The sequence below is a fragment of the Chrysochloris asiatica genome, unplaced genomic scaffold (assembly GCF_000296735.1).
Source record: "Chrysochloris asiatica unplaced genomic scaffold, ChrAsi1.0 scaffold00004, whole genome shotgun sequence".
Taxonomy (NCBI): domain Eukaryota; kingdom Metazoa; phylum Chordata; class Mammalia; order Afrosoricida; family Chrysochloridae; genus Chrysochloris; species Chrysochloris asiatica.
This window is the reverse complement of record NW_006408522.1, coordinates 14,880,953-14,893,578: the sequence shown is the minus strand read 5'-3', so window position 1 is coordinate 14,893,578 and position 12,626 is coordinate 14,880,953. Positions and strand designations below refer to the sequence as shown.

General features: G+C 37.4%; 1 protein-coding gene across 5 annotated transcripts in view; it reads left to right on the top strand.

The window, feature by feature from the left end:
• TCF12 (transcription factor 12) overlaps positions 1-12,626 on the top strand; it is a 429,352-nt gene that overhangs the window by 174,573 nt on the left and 242,153 nt on the right. For all 5 annotated transcript variants that reach the window (XM_006831611.1, XM_006831614.1, XM_006831613.1 and 2 more), the window contains exon 5: positions 7,740-7,842. In XM_006831611.1, the coding sequence (XP_006831674.1) occupies positions 7,740-7,842 (103 nt within the window). The remainder of the gene's footprint in view (positions 1-7,739; positions 7,843-12,626) is intronic.

The following is a 12,626-nucleotide window of genomic DNA, read 5'->3' as shown; positions in this document are numbered from 1 at the left end:
GGTTATGAATCGGGCTATGAACTGCAAGGTCAGCATTTCGAAACCACCAGCTGTTCCGCGGGAGAAGGATGAGGCTTTTGGCTCCTGTAAAGATTTACAGCCTTGAAAACCCTGTACAGGGTCGCTATGGGTCGGAACCGAGCGACTCCACGGTACACAGCCACCACCACCAGTTTGCTTTTAGGTTTAATGTTTATTTGTATTCAGGTACCCAGAGTCTTCTGATATCTTACAGCTTTTGGCTGTTTCCACTGACTTTGACCACTTAGATGCTGTAGGCTGTAGGATTTCAGTACTTGGTGAAATCTGTGACTCTGTGAACACCAAAAAGCTGTCCTTTCCTTGTTCAAATCTAGTTACATAAACTAGTACGTTATCAGCCTTCTTTTAGCTAGGTATTAGATGTTCTGTGGAGAAATTCCTTCAACATTTATAATATCTAAGGCCCTGTAGCTCTTTAAAGATTTAGCAGCTGAAACAATGTGCCAAGCATTGTTTTCAGCTTGTAACTGTGGGAGAATAAAATCGCCAAAACCGAAAAAGCAGACATGGTCCCTGCTTCACAGAATTTGTAAGATATACAATATCTAACTGTGATAATAATAATGGCTAGCATTTATTTTGTGTTTATTGTGTGCTAGTAAACTGCCATGGGCTGCCAAAAGAACCAACAGATTTGTGTTGGAAGAAGTGCAGCCAGAGTGCTCCTTGGAGGGCAAGATGCCCAAACTTCAACTCTCATACTTTGGACATATTGTCAGGAGGGACCAGTTGCTGGAGAAGGATATCATGTTTGGTAAAGTGGAGGGTCAGAGAAAAATAGGAAGAACCCCAACGAGATGGATTGGCCAAGTGGCAGCATTGATGGACTCAAGCCTGGCAACAGTAGTGAGGTTGGCCTAGGATCTGGCAGTGTTTCATTCTGCTGTGCATAAGGTCGTTATGAGTCGGCACCAACTTGATGGCAGCTAACAACAACAACAACATGTGCTAGATGCTTTTCCAAGTTCTGTGTATATTAACTCCTTTAATTTTTACAACAACCTGTGAGATGCATGTAGGATTATTATCATCCCTAATTTGTAGACAAGGAAACTGAGACAAGAGATTAATTTGCTACAAGTCACAGAGCTATGTATGTGGCAAAGCTGGAATTCTGATGTGCCGCCTGGCTCCAAAACTTCTACACGTTTCCACTGTACTCTACCGTACAATTATAATGGATAATTATGGCACAATTAAAATGGATAATTAAATAGGCAGTTTCAGTCAATGTGATCAGTGCAATAATGGAAATACTTGGTGAAGTGGGAGCACAGAATAAGCTCACCCGATATCCTGATTTGGTCTTGTTAGGGTCAGGTCAGGGAAGTTTACTGAGCATAAACATCTTTCTTTAAAGAGGCTTTTTCCTCCTCCTTTAAACGATTGAAAACAACTGGCAAGAAGATTTAATACAATTAGACAGTGATTTTCATACAAAGAAGTTACAAGGTTAGAAAAACTATGAATGTATTCTGAGTTTGTTTTGGCCCTCTTGATTACACCTATTTATTGAGTGAAATACATTTTAAAAATCAGCTAATGAAGAAATTAATCAAAGATTCAAGTTGTTGTCATTTTGAGGTGGCAAACCAGAGCAGAGTATTCTTATGTAAATAATGTAGGGTACTTTTAAAAAATTATTATTGATTGATTATATGTCATTTAGATTAGTTTAAAAATGCTAGCAGCTTTGATTGATCACTTAGGATCTGTTGTCATAATGCAACAAGGATTCCTATTTCTAAATTCTTAACCATGAAAGGAACGTAGGGAAAAATTTTAAATACATTTTGTAGAGCACATATCATAATATCAAAGCTTTTATGAACTTTTATGTGTTTATGTTGTTGTTGTTTAGTGCCTTATGGATTCTTTATTAGTTGTTGTTGTTAGGTGCCACCGAGTCCATACCAACTCATAGTGACCCTATGCACAACAGAACGAAACACTGCCCAGTTCTGGGCCTACCTCACTACTGTTGCCACGCTTGAGCCCATTTATGCTGCCACTTGCCCAATCCATCTTGCTGGGGGTTGTCCTCTTTTTCTCTGACCCTCCACCTTACCAAACATGATATCCTTTTCCAGGGACTGGTCACTCCTGACAGTATGTCCGAAGTATGAGAGACGAAGTTTGGCCATCCTGGCTTCCAAGGAGCACTCTGGCTGCACGTCTTCCAACATATATCTGTTGGTTCTTTTGATAGCCCATGGCACTTTCAATATTCTCCTCCAGCACCATAATTCAAAAGCATCAATTCTTCTGTGGTCTTCCTTATTCACTTTCCAGCTTTTGCATGCATCTGAGGTTATTGAAAATACCATGGCTTGGATCAGGGGCACCTTAGTCCTCAAGCTGACATCTTTGTTCTTCAACACTTTAAAAAGGTCTTGTGCAGCAGATTTGCCTAAGGCAATAATACGTTATTTGATTTCTTGACTGCTGCTTCCACGAGTTTTGATGGTTGATCCAAGAAGAATGAAGTCCTTGGCAACTTCAGTCTTTTCTCCATTTATTAGAATGTTGCTTATTGGTCTAGTGCATTCATAGATGGGGGATATGTTAAGATTTACCAATAAAAACAAATTAAGTTATAATTTAAACAGTTATTAAGTATAGAATTTAACAGTTTTTATACTCCTTATGTATCTATTGCATATTTCCTGAGTGATTTTCATTTTTATCAGAAGCTGAAAACAGTAATTTTTTAGAGCATATGTGGAAATATTTTGTAGACAATGGCATGTTGTAACTAGTATAATAAGCTATTCTGGTTCTGTTGTCTATCCTTCGTAATATAGTATTGATCACCTTTTATGTATAAAAATCTACTTTATTAGTGGCTATTTTCTTGGTAAAACCATTTTATAGAAATCAAGGTTTTAACTAGGAACTCCTGGGGTCTGAGGTTCAGGTTTGACCACTTTGATTAGCATGGTAACGCTCTATCAGTCTAAAGTATCGATAAAAATTAATATAATTTCAGAAATTGTATTTTATGATTTCACAGATTTGCTTTCCCTATATTCCACACTCAAAATAACATTTATTTATCTGGCCCATTAACTGATTTACATGGGCGCCATTTTCACCCATGCTTGCTTGTTTCTGTTCCTTTCTTGTCCTTCTACCACTCCCTAAGGCCAGTAACCTTCCACTTGTTTTCCCCAGTTCTTTGATGTTCTGACTTCAGGAATTATTCCATTTCCTTCCCACTATTTTGTCAGGACCATGACTGCCATATGTTAGTGCTTCCTTGCCTTGTGCCTTTTCTACTTATGGGCAGCCCTAGGTTAAGGAAACTGCTACTAAAATTCCTAGTCCTTTCATTAAAGCTCTATTTGTCTGCTATCTTCTAATTAAAGGTATATGAATGAATACATTCATTGTTACTATGTATGTACAATGTAAGTATGTGCTCGAGTTTTGTGTTCATTGTGGAATTTCTCACTAATTTATACTGGTGGTTATACTAATTTATAGCTCTGGTGTTTTGCTGTTGTTCTGGTGAAGATTGGTTGTGGCACTGTGGGTTAATGTGCTGGACTGCAAGGTCAGTTTGAACTGCAAGGTCAGCAGTTCAGGTTCACAAGCCACTCCTTGGAAACCTTATACAGGGTCGTTATGAGTCAGAATCAACTCTAAGGCACTTAATAACAACAACATATGAAAGAAATCCCAATTTGCAAACTAAAGTATCTTGGTCCAGCAGCATTAAGTATCACTTGCTTATTGTTACTGGTGAGTGTCACCAAGTCAGTACCGACTTACAGTGACATTATGCACAATAGAATGAAAACACTGCCGGGTCCTGCTTCAACCTCACAGGTGTGCTATGCTTGAGTGCATTGCTGCTGCCACTGTGCTAATCCATCTTGTTAGGAGTCTCCTTCTTTTTCACTGACCCTCCACTTTACCGTGCATGATGTTCTTCTCCAGGGCAATCCCTTCTGATAATATGTCCAAAGTATGAAAGAGGAATTCTTGCTATACTGAGTTCTAAGAAGCATTTTGGTTCTACTTCTTCTAATACAGATCAGTTTGTTCTTTTGGTAGTCCATGGCACTTTTAATATTCTCCTCCAACACCATAATTCACATGCATCAACTGTTCTATAGTCTTCCTTATTCATTGTCCAACTTCCACATGCATATGAGGCTATTGAAAATACCCTGGCTTGGGTCAGGTGCACCTTAGTCCTCAAATTGATATCTTTGTTCTTCAACACTTTAAATGTGGTCTTGTATAGTAGGTTTGCCCAATGCAATACATCATTTGATTTCTTGACTGCTGCTAATATAAGTTTTTGGTGGTTGATATGAGCAAATTGAAGTCTTTGACAACTTCAGGCATTTCTCCATTTATCATGATGCTATTTATTGGTCTAGTGGTGAGAATTTTTGTTTTCTTTACATTGAGGTGCAACTCGTACTGAAGGCTGTGGTCTTTGATCTTCATCAATAAGTATTTTAAATCCTCTTCACTTTCAGTAAGCAAGGTTGTATCATATGCATATGGAAGGTTTGTAATGAGTCCTCCTCCAATCCTGATGCCACGCTCTTCTTTATATAGTCCAGCTTCCCGGATTATTTGCTCAGTATACAGATTGAATAAGTATGGTGAGAGAATAGAACCCTAGTGCACACCTGATCTAATTTTAAACCATTTTGTTTTCCCTTGTTCTGTTTGAACAACTGCCTCTTGGTCTATGTAAAAGTTTCTCATGAGCACAATTAAATGTTGTGGAATACTCACTCTCCTCAATGTCTTCTGTAGCTTTTCATGATCCACACAGTTGAAAGTCTTTGATGGTCAGTAAAGCACGGGTAAACATCTTTCTGGTCTTCTCTGCTTTCAGCCAAGATCCATATTACATAAGCAATGATATATATCTCTTGTTCCATATCCTCATCTGAATCCAGCTTGAACATATGGGAGTTCCTTGTCTCAGTATACTGTTGCAGCTGTTTTTTGAATGATCTTTAGCAAAGTTTTACTTGCAAACAATATTAGTGATATTGTCCAATGATTTTCAAGTTCTGTTAGATCACCTGTCTTTGTAATTAGCACAAATATAGATCTCTTCCAATCGGTTGGCCAGGTAGTTGTCTTCCAAATTTTTTTAGCATAGTTTAAGAGAGTGCCTCCTTGCTTCATGAGTTTTTTGCAAGATTTCAATTTGTATTCCATCAGTTCTCAGAGCCTTGTTCTTTGCCAGTGTCTTCAGTGCACTTTGGACTTCTTTCTTCATTATTATTGGCTATTGATTGTATGCTATCTCTTGAAATGGTTGAACATTTACCAGTCTGACAGGTAAAAATCTGGGCTATCATTTTAAATTGCTCTATCTGTAATCTATAAAGTTAATAATCTATATGTGTACAATCAATAGATGACATTCTAAAATTGAGATATACTTGTTTTCTGGTGCTTTAAGTCATAATTTTGAAATTTTTTTGTTTTATTTCTGTAGTTTTGAAGTTCAAAAGTTCATTTTCTTATGATATTTTAAAGCTAAAGAGACCTGAGAATATAGAAAATTAACCTCTCAGTGTTTTTTATTATTCAGTGGCACACAAACAAATACATCTGGCCTATAAATGTGTGATTGGCATTTTTCTAGGGTAATACTTTGTTTATGATTAGTGTGGTTTAGATCTCAGTGCCTTGTTGTGACTCTTAGAATGGCAGTTGGAGGGATAGCAGAGAGGACCGTTCAGATGTGTTTGAGATAGTGGTGTATCACTTAGCGCTTTAAGAGTGTTTGTTTTAAACAACCAGAGTAAACTCCATGGTGTGACTGTAGCTGGGGACCATTCTGGTTTGTATACAGCTGCTGCTACATGTGGCTGTGACAGACGGGATGGTGGTTGTGGTTACCAGAGGACACCCTTGTGGTCATAACCAAGTTGTAAATGTCACACAGATTCTTTTTGAATGTCTATCACATGTGTATCAGTGATTCTAAAGTAGATAAAAATTAAACAAAGAGTCATTTGGGATTTAGCACTCCCAGAAGATTTGTTTTAAGACAGAAGAGCAGAAGGAGTTGTGACATGCATCTGTAAGCAATTGTAGTGACTTGACAGTTATTTAGCCCTCAGTACCCAGCCCTTTGGTTGAATTGACAGCATGCATGGAAAGATAGTGAGGCCCGTTCCAGCCCCATTAATGTCTTCCTGAATGTTAGCCTGCAGTCTGGGAAGTGATAAATGTTCAGTGATTGATGATTTTGTAGTCTTAAGGGACTCAGTGGTTTCTGGTGTCTGTGAACCTGAGCATTTTCCTTCCCTGTTTGGGCCTCTTGCTGTAAGTTTTTCTGGTCCGTTACTAAGGCGGTTTTAAATTGGCATATGGGTGGCTATCACCTATAGTTTTAATTGACTAGGGCTTTTAAAGCCTTGTTTGGACTCTTGGTGTGATGCTCTAGGATAAGCGCTGCACTGCGAACCACAAGGTTGGTGGTTCAAACCTACCAGTTGCTCCTCAAAAACCCTATACAGGGTCACTATCAGTCAGAACTGACTTGACGGCACAGCAGCAACAAAAGCCCTGCTTGGAGTCCTAGGATAAGCACTGGACCGCAAGGTCAAGTTGAATCACAAGGTCAACAGTTCAGACTCACCAGCTGCTCCTCAGAAACCCTATACTGCCTTACTATGAGTCGGACTTGACTTGATGGCACTTAACAATACCAACAACAATAAAAGTCTTGTTAAAAGCAGTATGATTTTTGGAGGTGATGTTGTACTTAGTAGGTACCAGAGTCTGAAAATCAGACAGTTTTTCATCTACAGGTCTTTTGTTATCTGGATAATGCAATTTACTTCTAAATTGGTGCTTTTTTGTTTTGTTTTGTTTTTGTTTTTTTCTCCTTTGCTTTAAAAAATACAAACAAGTTTTAAACTATAAAGAGAGAAATTTAATAATTGCTTTTGTGAAATAGTTCTGCTGACTTCATTATTTCTACGGTGTTTGCAGTTTCATTTTTCAGACCCTTACGACTTAAGTCAACTGTTTTTAAAAACTGCTTTCTTTTTTGCACACCTCAGTTTCTATAGGAGTATATAGCTTGTGCTGGCATTAAAATGTTGTGTTAAATTCTGTCTAATGTTGTTGTTAAGTTCTGTCTTGTCAGTTCTGACTCATAGTGACTGTATAGGGTTTCTGAGGAGCAGCAGGGTGGACATTTTTTAGTATCATAAGTGCAATCCTTTATTTGTAGTAGCTGCATGAGTGCAGAAGAATAATAGGAGGATGGTGCTAAGCATTTTCCTAATTTATTACAGCTTGAAATGTATTTTCTTGGTTCACCCTTTTATTTTTAAAGTATAGACCTTTTTCTTTGGATGTAGAGGTCTCAGATTTAATTGCAGTAATAGTTCATAGAATTGTTATCATCTCTCTTACTTCAAAGGCACTGATACTTTGAAACCATTGATGCCCATGATTTATGTTTGTTTACAGAAACCAAACCCACTTTTCTGTAAGATCAATAAAGAAAACTCTTTTGTTTTTAAAACCTTAAAAGGAATAAAAGGGTCACTTTTGCCTTTTAGTTTCTCAAATAATGAACATGGAACTAGGTTAGAAATGACCATTTGTAATTCTGTATATTAATTAGGTGAGTGTCATTAAGCTCAATTAGCAGGACTGCCAAATAATCTCTAATAATCTGCTCTTTTTTCCCCTAGGGTTTTACAGACAGTCCTCATTACAGTGATCACTTGAATGACAGTCGATTAGGAGCCCATGAAGGCTTGTCCCCGACACCATTCATGAACTCAAACCTGATGGGTAAGTAGGAAATTCTCTGCAGGTAGTCTTCTGATAGCCTCTTTGGTCAGAGACCTTTTTCACCCACTTGTCCAGGAAGGACCCATCAAGTATCTCGAAGAAAGTGCCTGAGTTTCTAATGGCATCTGAGGTTTTCCGTGTTCAACATATCCAGAATTGGCCAAACTTCCAAAAATGTGCATCTTCTCTTTGCTATCAAAAAAGAAACAATGGTTTTAACTGATAGTATTTGAGACCTGAAGAATGACATAGGTTGTCAGTATTCTGGAACAAAGAAATGTTGTTTCAGAAACCGTTGTGATTTATTGTCTGTCTTACCAGATGTATACATGTAGTACTTAAAAATAACACAGAGCAGTGATTTTAGGCATATTTTACTCACAGTGGACAGTATTTCTTTTAGCACTTTGTGATTAATACTTAAATTGTTGTTGTTGATAAGTGCTGTTGAGTTGTTTCTGACTCACAGCAACCCTATCTAGGATTTCTAAGGAGCAGCTGGTAGGCTTGAATCACCGACCTTTCGGTTAACAGTCCAGTTCTTATAGTAGCACACTGGGACTTCAATACCTAAATTGTTGTTGTTAAGTGCCGTCAAGTCAGTTTGTACTTACAGTGACCCTGTATAGGGTTCCCGAGGAGTGGCTGCTGAGCTAGAATTGTTGACCTTTCCACTCAAACCAAACTTGCAGTGCAGTGCATTACGTGGATTTAGACTGGGCATTTTTAATCTTTTTTCTACAAAATTGAAGTTGTCATTTGACACTTTTGACCTACCACTTTCCCGGATTTTTATATTTTGACAACACACACACACACACACACACACTTCTCCTTTTTTCTCTCTCTCTTTCTCAAATGAATGTTAATAGCTGGTCATCTGAAATGATAAATCCACCTTTTATTCACTTTAAATGCCATTTTTAGTTTTTGGCAATTCGTTGACTTTTTTGCAAAACATGATTCAAATGCGTCTGTGTGTTTTATGACATTATTTTACTTATTGCTTGTGTGGGAGATGAGCACACTACTAGAGCAAAGATATGAGAGACAAAAGCCTTATTTAATCTGTCTTACTGGTTGCCACTGGCGTCATGTAAATGTGGAAGATTTGTGTAATTGAAATTGATTTCATTTCTTATTCTCTTTCATGTAGACGTGACCTATATTGTGATCTTAGAATTGTCCTTTAAAGATACAGCCATGCTAATCTAAGTGGATTACCCAAATCCTGGTGGTCTGTAATTTCTTTTTTAAATGAGTTTGGTTTTGCAGTGTTGATTTCCTTTACCCTCTGTGAAGTCTTGAGGAAACAGAATCTGATATTCTAGTGTGGATTTTGCTTAAAGCAGTTAGTTACCAGTTTAAAACCAGAATCATTAAGTCTGATATAACTGTAAAAATACTTAACTAGCAATAAACCTTGTTTTCAAAATCTCAGTTACTTTCAGTATCAATGCAGGTTAAAAATCATAGCATTAGATACATTCCAGGTAAAAATCCTAATTAAATTTAAAACAAAATAATTATTCTTGCATTTGATGAGGGAAAAGTTCTCATTTATTTTTCATTTTTTCTATTGAGCTCATCATCAAGATAAAATGGATGCGACTCTACCAGTAATTTGCTTTTGCAGTATAACGTTTGCAAAGTTTCACTGGATTTATAGTAAATATAGATTGGTAATTTATAGTCAGTGTTTTTGTAATTTCAGATTTAACTGCGTTTTCTTAATTGAGACTTCAAATAGTGAAAATGCAGAAATTGCCCTTTTTATATTTATGTTCTTACTTGTTCTTAGCTAGCAGATGACTCTTAAGCCCTGTGGAATTGCATCATTAGTACAGTTTTGATGAACATTACACACCAAGGTGAATTTTTAAATTATGGGAGTCAAGCATGGGGATTAAATGAATTCTAAGATGTACACATATTGGTCACTTGCTCTGAGCAGCTGTTTCTAAAAATATTTTTATAATTCAGTTTCAGGTAACATTTTCTCAGTAGGAGCAATTATGAGGATGTGCTTGTTGGTTTCTTTGGTTTACAGATCATTCTTAGAATATTTTAAATAGTCATCCATTCCCTGTGTTATTTTATAACCAGTTATTTTATATCAAGACTCATTTTAGTTGCTGATTTCATAATATAATAGATATAAAATAACTGATTTGTAACCAGATAGTTCTTTTCTCAGTTAAAATAATAATATTGAAAAAAATCTGCCTTCATCCAAACTAACATTGTATTTTAAGTGTAAACTACCAAATATGAAAAATGTTCATTTTCATATAAGGGAGGGGGAAAAGATTAGGCAAATATGTTTTTAAAAAAATAGAATAAAATTCACTGGTCACTGGCAAATCTCATTTATTATAGTTCCTTTCCTCTGTTTTCAGTAAAACGCATCAAATGTGGTATCTATATCCAACATTGTAACTTAAGCAGTCTGCATGAAAATCACTTGCTTTTGGAGATGAGTATTGTCTCGTAAATTGTAGAGCATTTTAAACAGCAACAGGCAGTCCAACTTGATGTGAGATGAAGTAATTGAGCTGTTAGAAACCCGAATATCTGGGTTTATAGCACTCAGTAGAGTTACAATGGACAGATTCACTTTTCTAGCTGTGTGATACTTTAAAGGAGTTTCAGGCTGAAAACTTAATTGTTCAAGGGTGATAGAAACACATATGGCAGTATTGGAGGCATTTGGAACTGTTGATACCTAAACGTCACAACAGGTAACACTTGAGAATGGTTCTGAGAATGATGAAAGCTCAGAGACAGTTAAAGCTAATAGGAAAGCAGGAATATATTTCATCTTTGCTGTCAACATATAAAAACAGCACTAAAAGGAGGGGATCGTATATCTAGGGAATGTGGTTATTTTGCGTGTTATGTTCAGCCATTAGCACGTTTGCCTGAAGAGATGGCGGACTATAAAGTTCCACTGTCTTTCATGATGCAGCTCTCAAACACTTTAATGATTTGGTACATTGCAAAAATGAGAAATGTTATCTAACAAGGGTTGATAATGATTCAATAATGAGCAATTTGTACCAGAAAGATACATTTCTACATTCATTTAGATATTTTGAACTGTTTTACGTAGGATGCAAAGCTATTATCCTGAATCAGTTTGTGTTTCTTTTTAATGAATTTCAGAATTATCCTGTTGATTTGTCAATATGGAAAAGAGAACTTTTCAAGTGAAATAAGTAGCATCCTTATGGCACATCACTAAGTAATTAGCATCAAACAGTTCTGTACTCTATCAGAGTAAATCTGCAAAACTTTGGTCATATCAGCGAATTGTAATAATATCACCAAATAACTTTTTATCTTATTTATAGCATCTTCTACTTTTGGTTCATCTCTCCACCCCAGTCCTCTCATCATTTCTGTAAAATTCATTGATAGTTGGTTATATTTTTGGTGATAGTAGTACACGGTTGTTAATTGAACATAGAAACAAATTATTTCAGAGCCTATCCTCCATCCCCAGGTGATTTTGAAATGAACTTTAACTGCTATGTTTCCCAAAGTTTACTTTGGAATGTGCATGTGTTGTGTGTCTTATAAATGGAAGACTTAAGACTTGGTATTACCTTTAATTCTTTTTTTTTTTAATAAGACCTTCAGTTTTGTTTTTCTGAAACAGGGTCGCTGTGAGTCAAAACTGACTCGATGGCACTTAATGTTTTATCTTTTGAAAAGTGAAACCAGTATGTGATGGTATGTTGTTAAGTGCCATCAAGTTGGTTCTGACTCATAGTGATCCTGTATAGGGTTTCAGAGGAGCAGCTGGTGGGTTTGAACCACTGACCTTGCAATTAGCAGTCCAGTGCTTATCTTACAGTGCCACACCAGGACCCCTGTTATGAAGTGCTGTCAAGTCGGTTCCAATTCAGTAATCTTCTATAGAGTCTCCAAGGCTTTAAATTTTCACGGGAGCATAAAGCCTCATCTTTCTCTTTCAGCGAGGTTAGTGGGCTCAAACCATGGACCTTGTGGTTCACAATACAATCCTTATCATATAGAGTCATCATGCTCCTTAGGACCCCTGTGGTGGTATGGTGGTGGTGGTGGTTATGTTTCACTGAGTTGCGACCCTCAGTAGGGATTCTGAGGCTGTAAATCTTTATGGGAGCAGAAATCTCATCTTTCTCCCACAGACTCGCTGGTAGATTTGAACTAACAAACTATGCTCCCAGGGCTCCTTGTTGTGGTATAGAAGAAACCAAACAAACAAGCAAAAAATACACAAGGCTGAGAGTTAGGAGACCTTGATCTTAATCAAGATCCTGAAAAGAACCTTTATCATTCTGTTAGGGTAATGCGGGGGAGAGGGTGACTCAAAGGCCTTTTAAAATGTCTTTGCCCAGGAAACATCAAGGCCAGTGGTCAGGTCCCCTCAGAGCAAACCCCCTTCCAAGACTAAGACTCAGTGGGAATACACACTCTGATTGGTGACCACATTCGTCATCAATAAGAGGAAGTGAGGGGAAAAAACAGCAATGAAGCTGCGAGCTCAGCCCTACAACGTTCAGCAGACTCCTGTGAACCCAGGTGGAGACCTGGTTGGCCAGCAGTGTGGCAAGACCTGGGACTCATGGGCTCAGAGTCAGTGACATAGCCACAGAGGACTAGAGTGGAGAGTGAAGTGTCCAGCTGATAAGAAGAGAGTGTATATGCTTAAGAACACCCACACTTGCAGATAATACCCACTCGATCTGGCTTCAATGACTGGATAATCAGAGTTCAAACAGAAGAAGAAAGAAGAG